Source organism: Oncorhynchus mykiss, chromosome 5, assembly GCF_013265735.2.
Source record: "Oncorhynchus mykiss isolate Arlee chromosome 5, USDA_OmykA_1.1, whole genome shotgun sequence".
NCBI lineage: Eukaryota > Metazoa > Chordata > Actinopteri > Salmoniformes > Salmonidae > Oncorhynchus > Oncorhynchus mykiss.
The window spans coordinates 78824608-78850942 of record NC_048569.1 but is presented as its reverse complement, the minus strand read 5'-3'; the positions used below and the strand labels follow the sequence as shown (position 1 = coordinate 78850942).

The 26335-nt window shown below is 43.0% G+C and overlaps 1 protein-coding gene across 21 annotated transcripts in view; it reads right to left on the bottom strand.

Annotated features, from left to right (window-relative positions):
- ptprfa (protein tyrosine phosphatase receptor type Fa) overlaps positions 1-26335 on the bottom strand; it is a 399275-nt gene that overhangs the window by 190714 nt on the left and 182226 nt on the right. For all 21 annotated transcript variants that reach the window (XM_036978457.1, XM_036978456.1, XM_036978463.1 and 18 more), the window contains exons 3-4: positions 16682-16827; positions 12802-12943 (exon numbers count right to left, since the gene is read on the bottom strand). In XM_036978457.1, coding sequence (XP_036834352.1) covers positions 12802-12943; positions 16682-16827 — 288 coding nt within the window. The remainder of the gene's footprint in view (positions 1-12801; positions 12944-16681; positions 16828-26335) is intronic.

Below are 26335 nucleotides of genomic sequence, written 5' to 3'. Positions count from 1 at the left end.
CACTAATCCCTGAGAGGAACCATCATACACACTAATCCCTGAGAGGAACCATCATACACACTAATCCCTGAGAGGAACCATCATACACACTAATCCCTGAGAGGAACCATCATACACACTAATCCCTGAGAGGAACCATCATACATACTAATCCCTGAGAGGAACCATCATACACACTAATCCCTGAGAGGAACCATCATACACACTAATCCCTGAGAGGAACCATCATACACACTGATTCCTGAGAGGAACCATCATACATACTAATCCCTGAGAGGAACCATCATACACACTAATCCCTGAGAGGAACTATCATACATACTAATCCCTGAGAGGAACCATCATACACACTAATCCCTGAGAGGAACCATCATACACACTAATCCCTGAGAGGAACCATCATACACACTAATCCCTGAGAGGAACCATCATACACACTGATCCCTGAGAGGAACCATCATACATACTAATCCCTGAGAGGAACCATCATACACACTAATCCCTGAGAGTAACCATCATACATACTAATCCCTGAGAGGAACCATCATACACACTAATCCCTGAGAGGAACCATCATACATACTAATCCCTGAGAGGAACCATCATACACACTAATCCCTGAGAGGAACCATCATACACACTAATCCCTGAGAGGAACCATCATACATATTAATCCCTGAGAGGAACCTCATACACACTGATCCCTGAAAGGAACCATCATACACACTAATCCCTGAGAGGAACCATCATACACACTAATCCCTGAGAGGAACCATCATACACACTGATCCCTGAGAGGAACCATCATACACACTGATCCCTGAGAGGAACCATCATACACCCTGAGAGGAACCATCTGATCAAGGTCACAGTGACATCAAATTCTGTACATACAGAATATCAACGGCCAAGACAAACAGCTATTTTGCTGATGTGTTACTTGAGATATTCTGTTAGATGGACAATAAAATATGATATATCAAATCAAATGTTTATTGGTCACATACATATGGCTAGCAGACGTTAATGTGAGTGTAGCGAAACGCTTGTAGTGTAAATGCTTGTGCTATTAGATGCAAGTGCAATGCCACAAAATGGCATTTAAGAATATATACTAAGAAATATAATTATGTAGGACATCAACAGCATAAACACTGACTGTTTCCACATTGCACCCTATTCCCTTTATAGAGCACTACTTTTGACCAGATACAGTGCCGTATGGGACACCTCCACTGATGGAAGTGTATGTAGTGTAGCTAACATTGGTCTTTAGTTTATGTAGTGTAGATGACATTGGTCTCTAGTTTATGTAGTGTAGATAACATTGGTCTCTAGTTTATGTAGTGTAGATGACATTGGTCTCTAGTTTATGTAGTGTAGATAACTTGGGTCTCTAGTTTATGTAGGGTAGATAACATTGGTCTCTAGTTTATGTAGGGTAGATAACATTGGTCTCTAGTGTATGTAGTGTAGCTAACATTGGTCTTTAGTTTATGTAGTGTAGATAACATTGGTCTCTAGTGTATGTAGTGTAGCTAACATTGGTCTTTAGTTTATGTAGTGTAGATAACATTGGTCTCTAGTTTATGTAGTGTAGATAACTTGGGTCTCTAGTTTATGTAGGGTAGATAACATTGGTCTCTAGTTTATGTAGGGTAGATAACATTGGTCTCTAGTTTATGTAGGGTAGATAACATTGGTCTTTAGTTTATGTAGTGTAGATAACATTGGTCTCTAGTTTATGTAGTGTAGATAACTTGGGTCTCTAGTTTATGTAGGGTAGATGACATTGGTCTCTAGTTTATGTAGTGTAGATAACATTGGTCTTTAGTTTATGTAGTGTAGATAACATTGGTCTCTAGTGTATGTAGTGTAGCTAACATTGGTATTTAGTTTATGTAGTGTAGATAACATTGGTCTCTAGTTTATGTAGTGTAGATAACTTGGGTCTCTAGTTTATGTAGGGTAGATAACATTGGTCTCTAGTTTATGTAGGGTAGATAACATTGGTCTTTAGTTTATGTAGTGTAGATAACATTGGTCTCTAGTTTATGTAGTGTAGATAACTTGGGTCTCTAGTTTATGTAGGGTAGATAACATTGGTCTCTAGTTTATGTAGTGTAGATAACATTGGTCTCTAGTTTATGTAGTGTAGATTACATTGGTCTCTAGTTTATGTAGTGTAGATAACATTGGTCTCTAGTTTATGTAGTGTAGATAACATTGGTCTCTAGTTTATGTAGTGTAGATAACATTGGTCTCTAGTGTATGTAATGTAGATAACATTGGTCTCAAGCACATGTTCTGTTGAACGGTTCACCCAGAGCAGCACTTCACCACAAAGAGAGTTTGAAGTGTTTAACGTTGCCAAGTACAGAGCTGTCCTGAACCCTTAGAGACACAGAGGAGAGAGGATCCCTAGCGTCTCTCTTTACTCCCCTCTGATGGATAGGAACTCACTCTGCCAGGTTCAGCCTGGTGTGTGTTTGTGTGTGTGTGTGTGTGTGTGTGTGTGTGTGTGCGTGCGTGTGTGTGTGTGTGTGTGTGTGTGTGTGTGTGTGTGTGTGTGTGTGTGTGTGTGTGTGTGTGTGTGTGTGTGTGTGTGTGTGTGTGTGTGTCCAGCCAGCCGGTTTGGGCTGGTTAGCTATGTGCTGTTTGTTTGAGCGTGCAGATGAAGCTGTCATTGAGGTCCTGGGCGCTAGCTAGCGTGTAACGGCAGAGTGCCACCCTCACCCTCCTCCATCATTAGTGTGTTGATGTTATGGGTAGCTATGCTGGAGAAACCTGTTTAATACACAAACACACACCTTCTTTGGCTCGCTTTCCCTCTCTTATCCCTCCCTCTATCTCTCCTTCAGGTGTGCTGGTCTCTGCATGTCCTCCTTATCCTCCACTCCTTATCTCCTCCTCACATCCCTCTCTCCCTCCCCACTCCCTCATGTTCTGCCTCCACTCTACACAAGACCACCCGTAGGAAAAAGGGAGCTTACTACAAAAACAAAAAACACCACCAGTTAGAAATATAAGGACAGGTCATGCACATTGTGAGAAAATTGTATTAATGTGTTATGAGCTGTTGCTAGAATAATATTGTTGTCCTTCCTAGATGTTCTCCAAACCTGTCACACTTGTCCTTGAGGATTTGTAATGTGAGTACAGGGAAGGTTTGGAATGTTCAAGCCATTAACCACAAACAATTGAAATAGTCTGGTAGGACAGCTACAACAGGCCAAACCTTTTCCAGCATTCAAATAATTCACGTTAAGAGCAATCCAATTCTAATCGTCTTATTGAAATATGAGGGGTTTCAATTTTGTGTCTGTTGGAGTAGCGAGCTCCCTTCAAGAACCCTGTCAGAGTCCCAAATGGCACCCTATTTCCTATGTAGTGCACTACTTTTGACCAGGGCCTGGGAATAAGGTGCCATTTGGGACACCACCCATCTCAGTGTGACTGCAGTTGAGATTATCCACGTGATTTGCTGTGGGATCATAAACTTTCTGGCGTAGTGTGGCAGGGAGTGACGTGACTGTTAAACGCTGTTCATCATTCATATTTAACTATTCTGTAGTCATTTATTACCTTCAATGCTACACAGTCCTGAAAGCCTCTGCTGCCACAACCTCTGTCTCTCTATCATCCTCGTCTCCCTCGCTCCCTTCCTCTATCTCTGTCCCCATCCCACCTCTATCATTACTTTCTCTCACCCTTCCTTCCCCAATGCCTGTCCTCCATCCTTCCCTCTTTTTTCCTCCTACCTGATTTACCTATCCCCTCCCTCCTCTCACACCCCTCCCTCCTCTCACACCCCTCCCTCCCTCCTCTTCTCCTCCTCCCTCCCTCTCTCCTCTGCCTCCCTCCTCTCAGACTGGGCATGTCTCCAGGTGATAGTGTAGACAGAGAGAAGACAGAATAAAGATGACAAGTACTTATGGATCAGCCCCTAGCCATATGGACCAGGAACAAACCACTGGGCTTTGCTAGATGAATAATACACATCATAGTTGCTTTCCAAATAGCACCTCTTCCGTATTTAGTGCACTACTTTTGACAAGGGCCTATAGGGCTCTGGTCAAAAGTAGTGCACTATATAGGAAATATGGTGCTATTTGGGACGAAGCCCATGATAATAACTGCAGACAACAGTCAACAGTCAAACACTGAATTCTGATTGGTTCAGCATTTGGTCTGAATAACCTACAGGTAAATGCCAAAATAAAGGAAATAAATGAGGGATATAAAGTTAATTGAAAGCAGGGAATTCCAAACAGGAGTGATTCCTGAACTTCTTCAGTCTAGGGTCTATTTTTCTCCATTTCCTGTCTGACATACGTGCCCAAAGTAAACTGCCTGTTACTCAGGCCCAGAAGCCAGGATATGCATATAATTGGTACCACTGGATAGAAAACACTTTGACATTTGTATAAATGTTAAAATAATGTATGAGACTATGACACAATTGATATGGTAGGAGAAAATAGAAAAGAAAAACCAACCGTAAAAAATCAAATTGAGAGCCTATGCTCTTTCAATGGAAAGCTATATATGCAATTCCAGCTCCCAATAGCTTTCACTAGATGTCAACAGTCTTTGTTCAAGGTTTCAGGCTTGTTTCTTCCCAAACTAGGAAGAATTTTGAGTTTTGGTACTAGGTGTCAGAGTTGGAAATCAGGCTGTGTGCGCGCGATGAAGAGGACGTGCACTTGCTAATTTTACTTTTCTATTGAAATAATTCTTTCTGTATGAAATATTATAGTTTAATTACATTTTAAAGGTACCTGGGAATTAAATAGAAACTTATTTTGACTTGTTGGTAGCTTTGGATTCCTTTCTCTGCATGTTGAAAAAGTGGATTACTCAAATCGATGGGGCAAACTAAACTGACTTTTTGGGATATAAAGAAGGATTTTATCTAACAAAACAACCATGCATGTTGTAGCTGGGACCCTTGGGATTGCAAATCAGAGGAAGATTTTCAAAAAGTATGTGAATATTTAATCGCTATTTGTGATTTTACGAAGACTGCACTGGTCTAAAAATATTTTGATGTGGGGCGCCGTCCTGAACAATCGCATGGCATGCTTTCGCTGTAAAGCCTATTGTAAATCGGACAATGCAGTTAGATTAACAAGAATTTAAGACTTTAACCGATACAAGACACTTGTACAGTTGAAGTTGGAAGTTTAGATACACTTAGGTTGAAGTCATTAAAACTCATTTTTCAACCACTCCACAAAAGTATGTTAACAAACTATAGTTTTGGCAAGTCGGTTAGAACATCTACTTTGTGAATGACACAAGTAATTTTTCCAACAATTGTTTACAGACAGATTATTTCACTTATAATTCACTGTATCACAATTCCAGTGGGTCAGAAGTCTACATACACTAAGTTGACTGTGCCTTTAAACAGCTTGGAAAATTCCAGAAAATTATGTCATGGCTTTAGATTCTTCTGATAGGCTAACTGACATCATTTGAGTCAATTGGAGGTGACACTGTAGATGTATTTCAAGGCCTACCTTCAAACTCTTTGCTTGACATCATGGGAAAATCCAAAGAAATCAGCCAAGACCTCAGAAACAAAATTGTAGACCTCCACACGTCTGGTTCATCCTTGGGAGCAATTTCTAAATGCCTGAAGGTATCATGTTCATCTGTACAAAAAATTGTACGCAAATATAAACACCATGGGAACACGCAGCCGACATACCACTCAGGAAGGAGACGCGTTCTGTCTCCTAGAGATGAACGTACTTGGGTCAGAAAAGTGCAAATCAATCCCAAAACAACAGCAAAGGACCCTGTGAAGATGTTGGAGGAAACAGGTACAAAAGTATATATATCCACAGTAAAAACAAGTCCTATATCGACATAACCTGAATAACCACAGCAAGGAAGAAGCCACTGCTCAAAAACCACCATAAAAAGCCAGACTACGAATTGCAACTGGACATGGGGACAAAGATCGTACTTTTTGGAGCAATATCCTCTGGTCTGATGAAACAAAAACAGAACTGTTTGGCCATAATGACCATCACGTTATTTGGAGGAAAAAGGGGGATGCTTGCAAGCCGAAGAACACCATCCCAACCATGAAGCACAGAGGGGCGGCAGCATCATGTTGTGGGGGTGCGTTGCTGCAGGAGGGACTTTTGCACTTCACAAAATGAGTTTGTGACGACAAAATCAGTCACCAGATCTCAAACCAACCGAACACTTATAGGAGATTCTGGAGTGGTGCCTGAGACAACGTTTTCTTCCACCATCCACAAAACATCAAATTCTGAAATTTCCACCTGGCTACTCCTACCCCGGTCAACAGCACTGCACCCCCCACAACAACTCGCCCAAGCCTTCCCCATTTCTCCTTCTCCCAAATCTGCTCAGCTGATGTTCTGAATGAGCTGCAAAATCTGGACCCTTACAAATCAGCCGGGCTAGACAATCTGGACCCTTTCTTTCTAAAATGATCTGCCAAAATTGTTGCCACCCCTATTACTAGCCTGTTCAACCTCTCTTTCGTGTCGTCTGAGATTCCCAAAGATTGGAAAGCAGCTGCGGTCATCCCCCTTTTCAAAGGGGGTGACACTCTTGACCCAAACTGCTACAGACCTATATCTATCCTACCATGCCTTTCTAAGGTCTTCGAAAGCCAAGTCAACAAACAGATTACCGACCATTTCGAATCTCACCATACCTTCTCTGCTATGCAATCTGGTTTCAGAGCTGGTCATGGGTGCACCTCAGCCACGCTCAAGGTCCTAAATGATATCTTAACCGCCATCGATAAGAAACATTACTGTGCAGCCGTATTCATTGATCTGGCCAAGGCTTTAGACTCTGTCAATCACCACATCCTCATCGGCAGACTCAACAGCCTTGGTTTCTCAAATGATTGCCTTGCCTGGTTCACCAACTACTTCTCTGATAGAGTTCAGTGTGTCAAATCGGAGGGTCTGCTGTCCGGACCTCTGGCAGTCTCTATGGGGGTGCCACAGGGTTCAATTCTTGGACCGACTCTCTTCTCTGTATACATCAATGAGGTCGCTCTTGCTACTGGTGAGTCTCTGATCCACCTCTACGCAGACGACACCATTCTGTATACTTCTGGCCCTTCTTTGGACACTGTGTTAACTACCCTCCAGGCAAGCTTCAATGCATACAACTCTCCTTCCGTGGCCTCCAATTGCTCTTAAATACAAGTAAAACTAAATGCATGCTCTTCAACCGATCGCTACCTGCACCTACCCACCTGTCCAACATTACTACTCTGGACGGCTCTGACTTAGAATACGTGGACAACTACAAATACTTAGGTGTCTGGTTAGACTGTAAACTCTCCTTCCAGACCTATATCAAACATCTCCAATCCAAAGTTAAATCTAGAATTGGCTTCCTATTTCGCAACAAAGCATCCTTCACTCATGCTGCCAAACATACCCTTGTAAAACTGACCATCCTACCAATCCTCGACTTTGGCGATGTCATTTACAAAATAGCCTCCAATACCCTACTCAACAAATTGGATGCAGTCTATCACAGTGCAATCCGTTTTGTCACCAAAGCCCCATATACTACCCACCATTGCGACCTGTACGCTCTCGTTGGCTGGCCCTCGCTTCATACTCGTCGCCAAACCCACTGGCTCCATGTCATCTACAAGACCCTGCTAGGTAAAGTCCCCCCTTATCTCAGCTCGCTGGTCACCATTGCATCTCCCACCTGTAGCACACGCTCCAGCAGGTATATCTCTCTAGTCACCCCCAAAACCAATTCTTTCTTTGGCCGCCTCTCCTTCCAGTTCTCTGCTGCCAATGACTGGAACGAACTACAAACATCTCTGAAACTGGAAACACTTATCTCCCTCACTAGCTTTAAGCACCAACTGTCAGAGCAGCTCACAGATTACTGCACCTGTACATAGCCCACCTATAATTTAGCCCAAACAACTACCTCTTTCCCTACTGTATTTTATTTATTTATTTATTTTGCTCCTTTGCACCCCATTCTTTTTATTTCTACTTTGCACATTCTCCCATTGCAAATCTACCATTCCAGTGTTTTACTTGCTATATTGTATTTACTTTGCCACCATGGCCTTTTTGCCTTTACCTCCCTTATCTCACCTCATTTGCTCACATCGTATATAGACTTGTTTATACTGTATTATTGACTGTATGTTTGTTTTACTCCATGTGTAACTCTGTGTCGTTGTATGTGTCGAACTGCTTTGCTTTAACTTGGCCAGGTCGCAATTGTAAATGAGAACTTGTTCTCAACTTGCCTACCTGGTTAAATAAAGGTGAAATAAAAATAAATAAATAAAAAAAAGTGAAAAGAAGGAAGCCTGTACAGAATACAAATATTCGAAAACATGCATCCTGTTTGCAACAAGGCACTAAAGTAATACTGCAAAAAATGGGGCAAAGCAGTTAACTGTTTGTCCTGAATACAAAGTGTTATGTTTGGGGCAAATCCAACACAACACATTACTGAGTACCACTCTCCATATTTTCAAGCATACCGGTGGCTGCATCATGTTTTGGGTATGCTTGTAATCTTTAAGGACAGGGGAGTTTTTCAGGATAAAAAAGAAAAGAATGGAGCTAAGCACAGACAAAATCCTAGAGGAAAACCTGGTTCAGTCTGCTCTCCACCAGACACTGGGAGATGAAGTCACTATTCAGCAGGACAATAACCTAAAACACAAGGCCAAATCTACACTGGAGTTGCTTACCAATAAGACAGAGAATGTTCCTGAGTGGCCGAGTCTGTGGCAAGACCTGAGAATAGTTGTCTAGGAAAAATCAACAAACAATTTGACAGAGCTTGAAGAATTTAGAAAATAATAATAGTCAAATGATGAACAATCCAGGTGTGGAAAGTCTTAGAGACTTACCCTGAAAGACTCAAGGCTGTAATCACTGCTTAAGGTGCTACCACAAAGTATTGACCCAGGGGTGTGAGATACAGTATTTCTATATTACATTTTCAATATGTTTGCAAACATTTCTAAAAACATGTTTTCACTTTGTTATTATGGAGTATTTAATCCATGTTGAATGCAGGCTGTAACACAACAAAATGTGGAATAAGTCAATGGGTGTGAATCATTTCTGAAGGTACTGTATAACAGTATAACCAGGCATGGTTTAATAGTATCAAGATCAGCTTGTTTGTAAAACTGCATGAACAATGCTTTGAAGGATGCTGGAGTAACAAACAGTACAATACAATACTTGTGTTATCTTTTTCATATAGTCAATGATATAAAATACAAAATTGAGTTAGTACTGTATCTCTACTGGAGCTTATTTCAACCAGCAGACAGGCATCATTGTTGTGATTGTGACCCTCCAGATTCATTCTCTACTGCCCAGAGTAAAGGAAGCCTCTTGGCACAAAACAGCCCTACTGTCCATGATGTGGGGACTAAATCCACTTAGTGGGCTGTGTTGATGGTACAGGAACACCAGTTAGCAGCAGACACCAGGGCAGTGTCCCAAATAGAACCACATTCCCTATATAGTGCACTTATTTTGATCAGAGCGCCCATGCAATAGGGTGCCATTTGGGACCCTGACCAGCAAAGCTATGATCACAGCTAGCCATAAGCAGTCAGTAACTTCCTTATTCCAGCCGCTCTGTACCACGATATTTCTGCACCACAATATTTCTGCACCGAGTGATAAAGACAGGCCTGTCCACAGACCAATGGAACTAGACTGTGTGGGTCCCCTGTCTTGTCTCCACGACAGCGTGATGGTGGCAGTGACACGCGTTGGACTGCCATAGTGATGTGATTACTCCTCGCTCGGCGTAATCTGACATGGGTCACAGAGGTGGAGGCTATGTTAGAGAGGGAGGGAGATCAATCTGGCCCATTGAGTCAGGTAATAATCTGGTGTTCACACCTGATCACAACAACAACCCTGAACCTCTCAGAAAGACTGGATCTTTTAATCACTTGCAATACTGCAAGTGTTTACTTGAGTCTGCCTGGAGTGCCAGATGTCAAATGAACACCAACATTTGAATATGGGAAGGAGATTAAGGACACAGCACCAAAGTCAGCAACACCATCAACCACCTGACACACAAACAGCATGATTTAGTGGTAAGGAGTGTTATGCAGGCACATGGACATCTCCATCAGTAATATTGATCGTCCATTTCAAAAGATATAGGAGTGGAGGAGTTTGAGGATAGCCAGACATAAACCCACAAATGAGTGTATTTCTCTCAGTCTGTTTCACCCTCCTCATCATACCTTAGTCTTTCCAAGTGTGGACTTCCTGACTAAGGCCTTACCTCTCTCTCTCTCTCTCTCTCTCTCTCTCTCTCTCTCTCTCTCTGTGTGTGTGTGTGGAGGTAGGCTGAGGAAAATGTGAAGGCTTTACCTTCTGCTGCTCTGCAGTGCATAGATAACCATATCTGTTATGACGTGTTGAAGCCCCAGGACTAGACGAGATCAACCATCTTCTACTCTCACCACTCTCTCCTTCACTCCTCTTCTACTCTCTCCTTCACTCCTCTTCTAATCTCTCCTTCACTCCTCCTCTACTGTCACAGCTCTCTCCTTCACTCCTCCTCTACTTTCACAGCTCTCTCCTTCACTCCTCCTCTACTTTCACAGCTCTCTCCTTCACTCCTCTTCTACTTTAACAGCTCTCTCCTTCACTCCTCCTCTACTTTCACAGCTCTCTCCTTCACTCCTCCTCTACTTTCACAGCTCTCTCCTTCACTCCTCCTCTACTTTCACAGCTCTCTCCTTCACTCCAGTACTTTCACAGCTCTCTCCTTCACTCCTCTACTTTCACAGCTCTCTCATTCACTCCTCTACTTTCACAGCTCTCTCCTTCACTCCAGTACTTTCACAGCTCTCTCCTTCACTCCTCTACTTTCACAGCTCTCTCCTTCACTCCTCTACTTTCACAGCTCTCTCCTTCACTCCTCCTCTACTTTCACAGCTCTCTCCTTCACTCCTCCTCTACTTTCACAGCTCTCTCCTTCACTCCTCCTCTACTTTCACAGCTCTCTCCTTCACTCCTCTACTCTCACAGCTCTCTCATTCACTCCTCTACTTTCACAGCTCTCTCCTTCACTCCTCCAGTCATCCTCTACTCTCACCGCTCTCTCCTTCCCTCCAGTCATACTTTACTCTCTCCTCTTCTCCACTCCTCCTTTACTCTCACAGCTCTCCTCCTCTCTTCTCTCTCCTCCACTCCCTGCCTGAGCTCAACCTCAGGGAACAAACAGGAGTTCTGTCTAAAACAACACTGCCTCCTTATTCACATCCCTCTGATCCCAATCTTCCACATGCCGGCGTACAGTAAGGTGTGTGGGAGCAACGTGACACAAGCACGATTCTTCTGTCTTACGATCTATGAGTCAGCCTACAGTCAGCCATCAGCCATCGTCCTTCTCCTGAACACATCACACTCCATACACCAGGAGGTTGTCTTCACTCTGTACTCAGAGAACACGCCTGTCAATCATATTGGCTGGAGCAGCACTAAGGTCCAACACAGACAGATTAGGCATGCGTTCCAAATGGCACCCTATTCCCTACATAGTGCACTACTTTTGATCAGAGCCCTAAGAGCCCTGGTTAAAAGTATTGCACTATGTAGGGGATTGGGTGCCATTTGAGACGCAGATTAAGGCTGATCAGAGACCAGTCCATTACATGCTACAAAGCCCCCTGCCTGGCTCCATCTCTCTATCTCTCTGTCCGCAAGCTATCTGCATACATCTACATCAGACTGATGTTAATCCCACCATTAATCTGATCCTAGATCAGCAGATACCGATCCCTGTTAACACCAATTACCTCAGCAACCAGCCACACTCCTAACAAGGCCTTTGGTAGTTCTGAGGATGTGTCCCAAAGGGCACCCTATTCCCCCATAGGGCCCTGGTCAAAAGTTGTGCACTACACAGGAAATAGGGCACCATTAGGGATGCAGCCTGAAGCCTTGAAAAATAAGGATTGGGTGTTTTGCGTGACAGCCCCCCAGATATGTTTGCTGAGCGAGCCAAGAAGAAAGCCAGCCAGCCTGATGGTATCTACAATATATCGTCTTCTAGTCCAGATAATGTGCTCCTAGGTGATTTGCAAAAACCCTGGCAGCAGGATATACTTTTGTGCAGATATTTCTCTATCAATTTGAGTGTGGATTAAATAATTGCTGTTGGACATCATCTTTAATCTTCCCACTGGCAGGAGATAAATAACACATTTCACATAGAACCACCTACAGTAGCTTTAAAAATCAATTCCTGCAGATAGATTGTAAATTCATGGTCGGAATGCGTAATCAAATAAAATGTCAAGACACATTGTTGGCCCGGTGTAATCAGAACATCTAACAACTACCGGCAAATCACAAACTGACTTCTTGTTTCTATTTCATCAACCAAGCAGTAGGGTACCTGAAGGAGCCGGGCATAAAACACCCTCTCCACTCTGACATGCAACCAGGTTAGGTCCTCTGTGATAAGTAATGCACACAACCAGACATGGCTGGAATCTGCATGGACATACTGTATTAAGCAATGCTGATCGAGACAGAGAAACCCATTGTGGTGGGAATAGATGAAGAGAACAAGAGAGGAAGAAAGATAGAGGGTGTGTGTGTGTGTGTGTGTGTGTGTGTGTGTGTGTGTGTGTGTGTGTGTGTGTGTGTGTGTGTGTGTGTGTGTGTGTGTGTGTGTGTGTGTGTGTGAGTGGAAGATAGAAAGACAAAGAAAATGATTGAGAGGGAGCGACAGAGAGATTGAGGTGTATCCTACCTTCCAGGACGGTGAGTTTGGCGCTGGTGTTGATCTCTCCCACACTGTTGGTGGCAGTACACTCATAGATGGCCTCGTCCCTGTGGGTCCGCAGGGGCTGGATACGCAGGACGGACCCTGAACCGTCATCAAACTCTATCACCTGAACACAAGGGTGGGTAAAGGAGAGAAAAAGCAATGAGACCCATCGCCATGTAACTAATATTCAAAACGGATTTAAACAGTCATCTTAACAAGGCATCCCTTTGATCGCTATTTCATCAATACGTACAGCAACATCAGAGCCCTGGTGAGTACCAGCCCATTGAGCCCAGTGAATACTCCTGGTTTGATCATTGGCAGGGGGACTAATACAGGGCTAAGATATCTGCTACTTTCTATTTAGCTAGGAGGAAGTGGGTTTATAATAAGAGTCTGCCTTAGCAGATCAGAAGACGCAAACCTGACTAAACTCAAACTCCATCAGTACTATTAATAAACCATCTCAAATAGAGACTACATCTTATCTAATCTCAACTGCAAAGGACCGCCCGGCATTGCATGACCTTGCTGTGGTCCTACAGGGAGTGAAGAGGAGTAAGTACGTCTGATCTGATACAATCACCCAAATTAGAGAGAAGTTTATTAAATTAATTGAGTGAACAGCAGGCATTTCAGCAAGGCCTTTCAGGAAGCCAGCCTTTAAGGGTTAAAGAATCAGAGGTCAGAGGTCAGGGGAGAGGGTCTCCAAAAATTCCTTTTGCTGCAGTGGAAAGTGGCAGACCAAAATATCCACATGACAGGAAGAGAACATTCCTGAACATTCAGTGGAGCACACTTAGGTTCAAACAGTATCTGAAATATTTCAATTACTTTGAGCGTTCACTTGAGCCTGCCTAGCATGCCAAATAGGCTAGGTTTTCACTGAAGGGGGCTATTCTTCCCTTGGTCCAATTGTGCCATGCAAGCTCAATCAAGCAATGTGAAAGATTTTGAATAATATTTGAACTAGAGTTGGACATGTTGGGGAATATTCAGAGGTGGAAACTTTCCCTGGGAATTAACGGGAATATATGGGAATTAACAGAAATATATGCAAATTAATATTAAAACCATTTAAATGTAGATGTTTTTTGCATTGGATATATATTACCATAATATATGGAGACAGAGACATAAACATTTTACCTTGTCATAATTAGACGTAATTACAAATGATTAAATCCTTCCAATAGAATAAAAAACCCAACTGATTTACAAATGTAACTTTAATGAAATGAGTTGACTCTTCACATGGGATGATTTTACTGAACAACAAAAGAAAGGGAATATTGAATGGTCCCCAATGATACATCGCATCTCTCAAAATCATTTTCAACATACATCTGTAAAATGATAGTCTAGAAACTAAAGCTTTGGTTGTCTTCCTCTCAGGCCTCCATGTCTTCTCCCTGGACCTCCTCAATGTCCACCTCTTGGACATCAGACTCTGAGGCCTCATCTTTACTGTCACTTTCCAACCTTGTTGAGGATGGCTTGTTGTCAGACATGATGACAACACCACCCCAACGGGTGTTGCTGGGCAGCTTCAATGTGGTGCTCTTATTCTTCTCACTTTGCTTGGTGAGGTAGATTGCTGCTATAACTTGATGACTCTTCACATACCAAACCATTTCCTTGGCTCTCTTGTAGAGTGTATCCATTGTTTTCAGTGCCATGATGTCCTTGGGGAGCAGATTCAATGCATGAGCAGCACAGCCAATGGGTGTGAAGTGAGGATAGGACTCCTCCTCTTTAGACCAAGCAGCCTTCATGTTCGCAGCATTGTCTGTCACCAGTGCAAATGCCTTCTGTGGTCCAAGGTCATTGATGACTGCCTTCAGCTCATCTGCAATGTAGAGAACGGTGTGTCTGTTGTCCTTTGTGTCTGTGCTCTTATAGGATACTGGTTGTGGGGTGGAAATTATGTAGTTATTTATTCCTTGCTCACGAACATTCGACCACCCACCAGAGATGATTGCAATACAGTCTACTTTCTCTATGATTTGCTTGACCTTCACTTGAACTCTGTTGAACTCTGCATCCAGAAAATGAGTAGATAAAGTATGTCTGGTTGGAGGGGTGTATGCTGGGCAAAGAACATTCATAAATCTCTTCCAATACACATTGCCTGTGAGCATCAGAGGTGAACCAGTTGCATACACAGCTCAAGCAAGACATTCATCAGCATTTCTCTGACTACGTTCCTCCATTGAGTCAAAAACACCTCTGATTCCAGGAGGACCATGAGCTGTTGCTATCGATAAGGTGTCTAATTTATCATTTTCACCTCGAATAGAAGTAGAGGGACGTTTGTCACAGGTTGCTTGTTGTGAGCACTGAGGGAACTTTATGCCCTTGACCAGATGATTATGCATCTTTGTTGCATTCTTCACATATGATTTGGCACAGTATTTGCAAATGTACACAGCTTTTCCTTCTACATTAGCTGCAGAGAAATGTCCCCACACATCAGATAGTGCTCGTTGCATTTTCCTGTAAAGATTAGAAAAAAATGAGTAAAAAAAAAACAAATACAATTCCATGTACAGATAAATAGTTAAGCAGTTTGATTAAACAACTTCTTCGTAAGATAAATGTTTTAAAATGAAACATGTATGGAAACAGGTGAATTAACACTCTTCCATTAGCAGGCTCAAGCAAGCTAAAACTCACATGGTAGCAAAAACTAACGATCAGAAAGTGTTAACAAGTTAGAAATGATTTAAACACACTTTCCTGTAGGCTACTACTTACTAGTTTACAAACAATCATGTATGTCATATAAAATATATTCAGCCAACCCATTATTGTAATCAAAACTTACCAGAAAGCATGTAGTCCTTACCTCAGACAGTGTAGTAGTGTGGGCTCAGTAGCATCTCATTAGTGTGCATTAGTGAGCTTGAGAATCAGCTGAACATGTGATGAAAGAATGCACTGTGCATGCAGAGGGTTGCAAATCCATTGAATTGGGGAGAGTTTAACCAAAATATGCCACAAGACCTGGAATTGCCTTATGTGTATACCACAAAAAAGGTTAACTGTTATAAGCTAACTTTTTTGATGAATTCATGCAAAATTCCCAAAATTCCAGGGCTTATCTTCCCATGGAAAAATTCCAGAAATTTTACTGGAAAGTTTCCGACCCTTTGCAACCATAATTTTAACCCAGGTCTGAAGTGAAGTCCTCTCCTCTCTCCCCCTGGGCCCACTGCTCTCCCACACCTCCACACCGACTGCACACAGAGCAGGGCTCAGTTTGAGGAGTGCCGTGCAGACAGATGGAAGATATTTCCTATTAATCACGTCAGTGTGAGCTGAGTGTCTGCATCTGTGGAAGGACCCATGTTGAGACCGCTTCACTTGAAACCATTTCTACTAGCTGGCAGCTAATGGGCCTCCCTGCTGCTACTGCTTTCAGCGTACGTCTGTCTGCCTGCCTGTCTGTCTGTATGCCTGCCTACCTGGCCTGTCTGTCTATCCATGTCTCTGTCTGTCTGTCTTGTCTGAGCAGGGTGGCATACATCCGCATTGCTTCAGATGCTGGAAGAAAAGGCAGACAGAGTGAGAGGAGGTGGTCACTGAACTGACACAGACAAACAGACTATGTGGTTGAGTGGTGCTTTGAAACAAGGATGTGGGCACGCCCACAGAATAAGAATGAATCTATTCATGTCATTTGGAAAGGACTACTATGTCTGCCTGGGCTTCCTACAATGTTTCTTACCATTTCTGCACCGGAATGCTCATCCATTCTCATTTCTGGTTGAGAATTATGTAACTATGTATCTAAAATCTGGTGCAATATCGTTATTGTCAAATAAAACAATTAAATACAATAGTAAAGTAGACCATGTACCTCAAAGCGCTGAGAACTGACTTTCTTGCCCTTCTTCATCCAGGTGATGCGTGGCTTGGGATCACCCACCGCCTGGCAAACGAAGGATGCCACTCCTCCCGAAATACCTGTCTGGTCATCTGGAGATTTGATGAAATTGGGCATGCCTGGGAGAGAGAGAGAGAGGATAACTAATGTACATCAATCAAATTGACCCCAAATTGCAAATAGCAGCACAATGGGAAAAAAATCCCTCAGAGCGCAGATAATCAATTGCAGTATGGTTCTAGAAACATAAAGCCGTCCACTTCATACACTATAAATACAAAAGTATGTGGACTACCCTTCAAATTAGTAGATTCTGCTATTTCAGCCAAATTGAGCACACAGCCATCTCCATTGACAAACATTGGCATCAGAATGGCCTTATGAATGTGGCACCGTCATAGGATGCGACCTTTCCAACAAGTCAGTTTGTCAACTGTCTGCCCTGCTAGAGCTGCCCCGGTCAACTGTAAGTGATGTTATTGTGAGAAAATGTCTACGAGCAACAACGGCTTAGCCGCAAAGTGATAGGCCACACAAACTCACAGAACGGGACCGCGAGGGCTGAAGCGTGTAGCACGTAAATATCGTCTGTCCTCAGTTACAGCACTCAATACCGAGTTACAAACTGCCTCTGAAAGCAATGTCAGCACAATAACTGTTTGTTGGGACAATGGGTTTCCATGGCCAATCAGCCGCAAACAAGCCTAAGATTACCATGCGCAATGCCAAGCATCGGCTGGAGGGGTGTAAACCTCGCCTCCAGACAGATTCTGGAGCAGTGGAAACTCTGGAGTGATGAATCACACTTCACCACCTGGCAGTCCGACAGACATATCTGGGTTTGGTGGATATCAGGAGAACAATACCTGCCTGAATGCATATAGTGCCAAATGTAATGTTTGGTGGAGGAGGAAAAATGGTCTGGTCTGGGGCTGTTTTTCATCGTTCGGGCTAGGCCCCTTAGTTCCAGTGAAGGGAAATCTTAACTTTACAGCATACAATGACATTCTAGACAATTATGTGCTTCCAACTTTGTGGGGAAGGCCGGTTCCTGTTTCGCATGACATTGCCCCATGCACAAAGTGAGGTCCATACAGAAATGGTTTGTCAAGATTGGTGTGGAAGAACTTGACTGGCCTGCACAGAGCCCTGACCACAACCCCATCAAACACCTTTGGGATGAACACTGACCCCGAGCCAGGCCTAATCGCCCAGCATCAGTGCCCGACCTTACTAATGCTCTTGCGGCTGAATTGAAGCAAGTCCCCGCAGCAATGTTCCAACATCTAGTGGAAAGCCTTCCCAGAAGAGTGGAGGTTGTTATAGCAGCGAAGGGGGAACCAACTCCATATTAATACCCATGATTGTGGAATGAGATGTTCGACGAGCAGGAGTCCACATACTTTTGCTCACGTAGTGTATGAATCAAAATCATTTCACAAATGCAAAATACACACTTACTGTACACTGTTTTCACCAGTTTAACACAGTTGCAGCCGACAGTATTTTTTTAGTGACAATACGTTTGTGGCGTCCGTCCGTCTTCCGTTTACACACAGGTGTTCGGAGACGCAGATAGCTGATTAGCACAGCAATGCCTCTGTTTTCTGTCTGTTTTCTGTAAACAAGCGCTGTAACATCGCTGATATGAAAGATACTTATATTTCCAAAACAAACCGCATCGCTTGTGGTACTAACGTTAAGAACGAGCATCGTGGCTCTTAGCAAAACTCCAAAAGATACTATCGTCAATAGGCGTCATTTAGCATCTATGAGTGGGTTAGGTGGCATTGTGAAACAAAGTAGCAGGATCATTGGTATAAACCTGTATCAGACACGAGTCATACTCAAGGCGCAATCTGTTCTGAGGAACTCCCAGCATCCCTTGTTTGATTAATTGACGATGCTTCCCTCCCCAGAGCGCAGATACAAGCTCCCTAAGTTTAAAACGAGCAGGTCTACACTCTCCTTCATCACAGCTGCTATCAGCTTCCTCAACAAGCTGTAGTATTATTGTGTACTGTGTACATATCGCTGTACATACTGGTTTTTGTGTATATTCATGTCAAGTGTTCATTGTGTTTAAAAATATATATTTGGTGCAAAATTAATTCCTCCTTGGGATAATAAAGACTCTACTCTCCTCTGCTCCATTCTGCTCTACTCTGCTCTGTTCTGCTACTCCCTAGAAGGACAAAACCTATGGAGGAATCAGAGAAGAGGCTGATCCTCTGCTGACTGTACCAAGTAAACGTTAGGACCATCAAGGCCAGACAGAGAGACAGAGAAAGACAACAATAACACAGGAGTAGGCAGCTCTGGGCAGGTTCCAGGGCTTTCACACTTCCCTACCAGTTAATGTTCAGGCAGTAACAATGTGTGTTTTAAAAACACAGATACCAAACTGCCTGCAGCCAAATCAAGTCAAAAAAGCCTGCGAACCAAAACCGTCCAGTGCTGTATTGTCCTTCCTGTCATGTGTTTGGTTGTTGCTGTACTTGACATACCACTTCAAGTGCCTGTAAGTCTCTCCCATTAATAATGATATGAAACTAGCAAATCAAATCAAACTTTATTTGTCACATGCGCCGAATAGAAGAAGTGTAGACATTACCGTGAAATACTTACTTACAAGCCCTTAACCAACAGTGAAGTTCAAGAAGAGTTAAGAAAATATTTACTAAATAAACTAAAGTAAAACATAAAAAATAATAAAAGTAACACAATAAAATAACAATAACGAGGTTATATACAGGGGGTACCGGTACCGAGTCAGTGTGCGGGGGTACAGGTTAGAGGTCATTTGTACATATAGGTAGGGGTGAAGTAACTATGCATAGATAAGAATCTACATCTTAAATATGCTTCTCTATCACGCCTGAATAAATGTGGAATTAACCCAAACCCTGGAATTAACCCAAACCCTGGAATTAACCCAAACCCTAGGCTTGACCAAGTCTCTCTGCCTCCCAAAAGGCTCCCTATTCCCTATATGGTACACTACTAAAGTAGTGCACTAAATAGGGAAAATAATGTCATTTAGGATGCAGTATGTGTCTCATATCTCAGAGGAGGGGGTATCAAACGGAACACAATTAACTGTCTGGGATGACACACCATCATATTAAAGCTCCATGGCAACAAACATTAGAGGGATAATGATGAGACAGAGATGTAATTAAATATTCCACTGAACTCGTCAGAGCACCACCGCTGCAGGCTAACACATGCACACACACACACACACCAGGCTATCACAAATATATGCCGACAAAACATACAGTATTCTGCCTGGGTTCTCTAGCTACGTCTGTCCCTCCCTCCCTCCCTCTCTCTCTCTCTCTCTCTCTCTCTCTCTCTCTCTCTCCTCTCTCTCTCTCTCTCCTCTCTCTCTCTCCTCTCTCTTTCTCTCTCTCTCTCTCTCTCTCTCTCTCTCTCTCTCTCTGTGTACGTGTGTGCATGTGTACATGTGTATCTCAGTTCCTGGCAGTAGATGCATTATGCAGAGCTATGCCTACCCTTGGGGAATCAGGCCTGTTTTCAGAGAGCAGGGGGATGTGTATGTCAGTGTCTCTGTGTTAGGGTGCAGTTACAGGCCGCATCCCAAATGGAATCCTATTCCCTCAAAATTGTGCACTTATTAGGGTCCATAGGGCTCTCATCAAAGGTAGTGCATTATTTAGGGAATAGGGTGACACTTGGTACAGCCACAGTATCTGTAGGGGAAGGAAGGGTTAATAAAACGTGATGTGTGGGCGCTAGATGTAGGGGGTAGTGAGTACGATTGAATATTTTCCCGGTATTTTACAAATGTTCCATCCCGAGAATAAATCACTTTTCTCCCAGGTAACCCGGCAGTGTCATTCAAAAGCATTATAAAGCATATAAATATGTCTGGATTTGGTTGGAACTTTGATCAGCATGAACATTCTACCCTGATGCTACCTGATCCTGACGGGCCATATATTAAATCAGTTTTATGAGCCCTACATTAACAACATTTAATGAGCCCAAGCCCAAAAAAAATCCAAAATGATTTTGCGTTTATCCAATACATATAGCATATAGGCTACTGCACATTAAGCACAACAGAAAAACATAAAGCCCATAGATGTAGCTGGCTATATTCTCTCTTGGGTAGCTGCAGTAGGCTTATCTTGTGAACTGTATAACTGTACCGTATTGTATTATACTGTATTATATGGGCTGGAATTACACACATCGTTCAAACCATGATAAAGCAGAAGAGAACATGTGATTCTGGAGCAGCACATGCAGACTATAAAGTTACAATTATAGGCTAGTGAATTTAATTTCCATTTTGAAATATAATAGGGCCTATTTGTATAATGAGTAGGCTGATGCATAGGCCTATATACCGTTCATAATATTTATCCTAATGTTATCAGCCTACATCCAATTCATTTCGTTGTCCTTACCTTCATCATTCTAATGACATCCTCGAATAATACAGGACTAGAATTAGATGCAGAAGGCTTTCACGAAGATTGAACAGTTATGGGTCTGAATAAATAACTGCTATAGCCTACCACCATCTGAATGGTTATGGGTCTGAATAAATAACTGCTATAGCCTACCGCCATCTGAATGGTTATGGGTCTGAATAAATAACTGCTATAGCCTACCGCCATCTGAATGGTTATGGGTCTGAATAAATAACTGCTATAGCCTACCGCCATCTGAATGGTTATGGGTCTGAATAAATAACTGCTATAGCCTACCGCCATCTGAATGGTTATGGGTCTGAATAAATAACTGCTATCAAACTATCCTTGAGTTCTATTATTGGCTGCTGTATTTAACATTCAGCAAAAAAGAGCTTGCATCCATCTTCAAATAGTCTATTGGTATAAGAAATTTTAAAAAATGATGTCCAGTAAGCTCTTCTAGTCTAGCTTTTCCAAGAGGCAAGGAGCGTTTTTTAAGGAGAGGCCAGTGAAGCACAGGTGTTAGTGTATTGTGCAAGAGACAAAAGCTATACATTATAAGATTATTATGCACAACCCATAATTAATTAGCTAAATATAAGGCTAATACTGCATTGAATTTATCACCGTAAAGTGGCTTGGACATCTATATATAGAGCAATATATCTATCTAGAACAGGATAATCTGTTTTGGATGCAATTTGAATGGAGTTGATATAGAGAGAGAAAGACTGCCAGAGTGCTCGCGCATGCACTGATTTAAAGCAATGATGTTTGAGTGATAGGCTTTAAAACTCTTTAAAACTCTAATTTTTACCATTCAAAAATAGGGTGACCCCCGAAAGCCAGATGGAGATGGGTAAATTAGACGCGCATTCGGTCTTTGTATTTCTGAGGATTGACGCTGGAGACAGGAAGCAGGTACAGGGAGAACATTTAATCAACTACGGACATGAAACAGGACATGAAACAGGACAGGAAACAGGACATGAAACAGGACAGGAACAGGACAGGAAACAGGACATGAAACAGGACAGGAACAGGACATGAAACAAGACAGGAACAGGACAGGAAACAGGACAGGAACAGGAGAGGAACAGGACAGGAACAGGACAGGAACAGGACAGGAACAGGACATGAAACAGGACATGAAACAGGACATGAAACAGGACAGGAAACAGGACATGAAACAGGACATGAAACAGGACAGGAACAGGACATGAAACAGGACATGAAACAGGACATGAAACAGGACAGGAAACAGGACATGAAACAGGACAGGAACAGGACATGAAACAGGACAGGAACAGGACAGGAACAGGAGAGGAACAGGACAGGAACAGGACAGGAACAGGACATGAAACAGGAAATGAAACAGGACATGAAACAGGACATGAAACAGGACATGAAACAGGACATGAAACAGCACAGGAACAGGACAGGAACAGGACATGAAACAGGACAGGAACAGGAGAAGAACAGGACAGGAACAGGACATGAAGCAGGACAGGAACATGACAGGAAACAGGACATGAAACAGGACAGGAACAGGACAGGAAACAGGACAGGAAACAGGGCATGAAACAGGACAGGAACAGGACATGAAACAGGACAGGAACAGGACAGGAAACAGGACATGAAACAGGACAGGAAACAGGACATGAAACAGGACAGGAACAGGACAGGAAGCAGGTACAGGGAGAACATTTAATCAACTACGGCCATGAAACAGGACATGAAACAGGACATGAAACAGGACATGAAACAGGACAGGAACAGGACAAGAACAGGACATGAAACAGGACAGGAAACAGGACAGGAAAAAGGACAGGAAACAGGACATGAAACAGGACAGGAACAGGACATGAAACAGGACATGAAACAGGACAGGAAACAGGACGGGAAACAGGACAGGAACAGCATCTGGACAGGGATGGAACAGAGGATACAGACAGTTAAAGGGGAGGCAATCAAATAATGATGGAGTTCAGGTGGGTCCAATGAGGCGCAGGTGCACGTAACAAATGGGACAGGTGTGCGTAACAAATGGGACAGGTGTTGGTAACAAATGGGACAGGTGAGCGTAACAAATGGGACAGGTGCATGTAACAAATGGGACAGGTCCACGTAGCAAATGGGAGAGGTGAACGTAACAAATGGGACAGGTGTGCGTAACAAATGGGACAGGTACGCGTAACAAATGGGACAGGTGCGGGTAACAAATGGGACAGGTAGCGTAACAAATGGGACAGGTGTGCATAATGATAGGCAATCAGGCGCCCTCGAGCGCCAGAGAGGGAGAGCGGGAGCAGGCGGGACAATATTACTGTAGCATAGGCTATGCTGCAGCAAATGTAGGCCGTCCTGTCACAAGAAAGATGAGGTGATACTGTAGGTCTACATGCATTGAGAACTGCATTCCACACTGAGATGGGCTGTCTGTCCCCACCCTGAGCGTTGATTCATCATGCAGAGGCTGTAAAGAAGCCAGATTTAGATATTACTTCTAATTTAACAGTTCCATTTCATGCCATGCTGTTCATATAAATAATGTATTATATTTTACTGGTTTCTCGCGGTTATTTATCCCAGGAAAAGGGAGTGGTTTTGGGCTGTAATCCCGGGAAGATCTCGATAACTGGGTTCAACCCTAGAAGTGAGGCATAGAGGACTGTAGTGTAGTTACCCACATCTTTCTCTCCTTTTTCACTCCATCCATCCCTTTTCTCCTGCCCCAAAATATCCTCCTGGCCTCAACGTTTCTCCTAAACGGAGTGCTTATTTCACCGCTGTAACTCTGACAGAGACACTAAGCGAGCGTTGAGCTGTTCTCGTTGCTCCGTGCTGTACTGTGGTGATGTAATGGCGGCTATGTTCCACTCTGTAGACTCAAATGGCAGTTTCCCTGTAAATTGGCCTCATCCATAATGGCTGTCAATACTAGTTTAACTAATATTGTTTCCCTTTGTGACTACATACTAACCAAGAGGCAAACAATACTGTCCGTTAGAACTATACTAAGCACTAGAGCTATGACAAATCTCATTAAGTAATGTGGAATTCCTTGTATAAAACACAGTGAGTGGGATCACTATGGAGGAATAGCAATTAGACTAGGTATCACATATCGGGAAAGAATTACACACTGCTTTGACACAGCAATGATGATAACACAGCTCTCTTTTCCTCACTCTCTTTCTCCCTCACTCCCTCTCTCTCTCACTCCCTCACTCTCTTTGTCTCTCTCACTCTCTCTCACTCTCACCACTCAGAGGGGAATGAGAAATACACTGTACAAAACATTAAGAACACTTTCCTAATATTAAGTTGTAATACAGTCTCAATTCATCTGGGCATGGCCTCTACAAGGTTCGAAAGCGTTGCGAAGGGATGGTGGCCCATGTTAACTACAATGCTTCCAACAGTTGTGTCAGGTTGGCTGGAAGTCCTTTGGGTGGTGGACCATTCTTGATGCACACGGGAAACTGTTGAGTGTGAAAACCCCAGCACCGTGGCAGTTCTTGACACAAACCGGTGCGACTGGCACAATACCTTGTTGAAAGGCACTTCAGTATTTTGTCTTGCCCATTCACCCTCTGAATGGCACATACACAACCCATGTCTCCCTTCATGTACACTGATTGACTTGGATTTAACAAGTAACATCAATAAGGGATCATGGCTTCACCTGAGCAGGTGTTCCTAATGTTTTGTACACTCAGTGTCCATTTTGACACTCTTATCCAGTGAAACAATTAGGGTTACATGCCTTGCTCAAGGGCACGCCAACATCATTTTTACCTGGTCAGCTCAGGGATTTGAACAAGCAACCTTTCGGTTATTGACCGAACACACATAACCACTGAGCTCCCTGCCTAGACCAATGGAGGTGCCTTCTGTTTGACAGTCCACTAGGGAACTGAGTTTCCCCCTGCATGAACCCAGGCTTAAAGAAACAAGAACACAGCCCAGTCTCTAAGGGACAGGATAGTTAGATACCACTGTCTGTCTGTCTGTCTATCTGTCTGTCTGTCTGCCAGCTACCTCTACTCCTATATTTGTCCTCAAATAAAATCATCTGCAGTCCACCGGAATGTTGAATCAATATTCTGCTACTGGCACAATGTCACAACAACAAGAACCTCAAAATGGCCATCTAGGAAGGTCTCTATTGGGTAGTACATAAGAGGGAGAAGGAAGGTGATGTGACCGGGGATGGGAGGGGCCAGAATTCAGGAGGACAAGGTTGCCCTTTAAAACACAATTTTAGAGGAAAAGAAGATAGAGCTAGCAAGAGTAAAGAGAGAAAGATATTTAGAGGAATAGAGACTTTGTTTTATTTTAAAATACCTTGATTGGCCCAATAGTTCATCATTAAAACCACAAACTTTACTTCATCTTAACGAACGTAAAAAGTTAGAACCAAGCCCCCCTCCTCGTCCATTGTGTATAGAAGCCCCCGATGCCCCACAACCCCACAGACGGTGAACCAGCACCCCATATACATGCTCCAGTGGGAACCGAGGAAGAGAGAAAGAGAGCGAGAGAAGACAGAAAGAGAGAGAGTCCGAGTGGGCAGAGGTGACTTAGGTTTTCAATCTGAGGCACACGGTGGGGGATCAAGGTTGAGAGGATGTTGAGTTCGCACCAATTACTTCGCTATTTATTTTCCATGGTCACAATGGCCTGACCCCTGGGCCATGACATTCTAAATGTAAAATCTGCTCTGTGCTCAGCTCTTTCTCTCCTTCAGCCCCACGCTTTCATGACTGACAGCTGTGTATGTTCTCTCCATCACATTCATACAGTACATGACCCTGTGACTACGCTGAATTTCTTCTTTTTTTAAAATAGAGAGAAAGAAAGAGAGCGGTGAGAGAGACAAAGAGAGAGGAGGGAGAAGAACATTTGACCTCCTACACATACATTATTCAAGAACGGGCCTCTTCAATTTAAGGGAGAGAAAAAAACTGTGTGAATATTGAAGGTAAAAAATAGGCCATAAGGAAAAAGTTGAACAACACGTTATTATGTGTTCAGATCCTTGTAAGGGATTTGAATGCTGCCCACAAATGTTGAGGGAAAGTGGGCCGCTGTCTCCAAAGTAATAAATACTTAATCGGATGATCATCATTTAATCATAATATATTCAATTTGAGCTTAAATGCGATTCACCTTA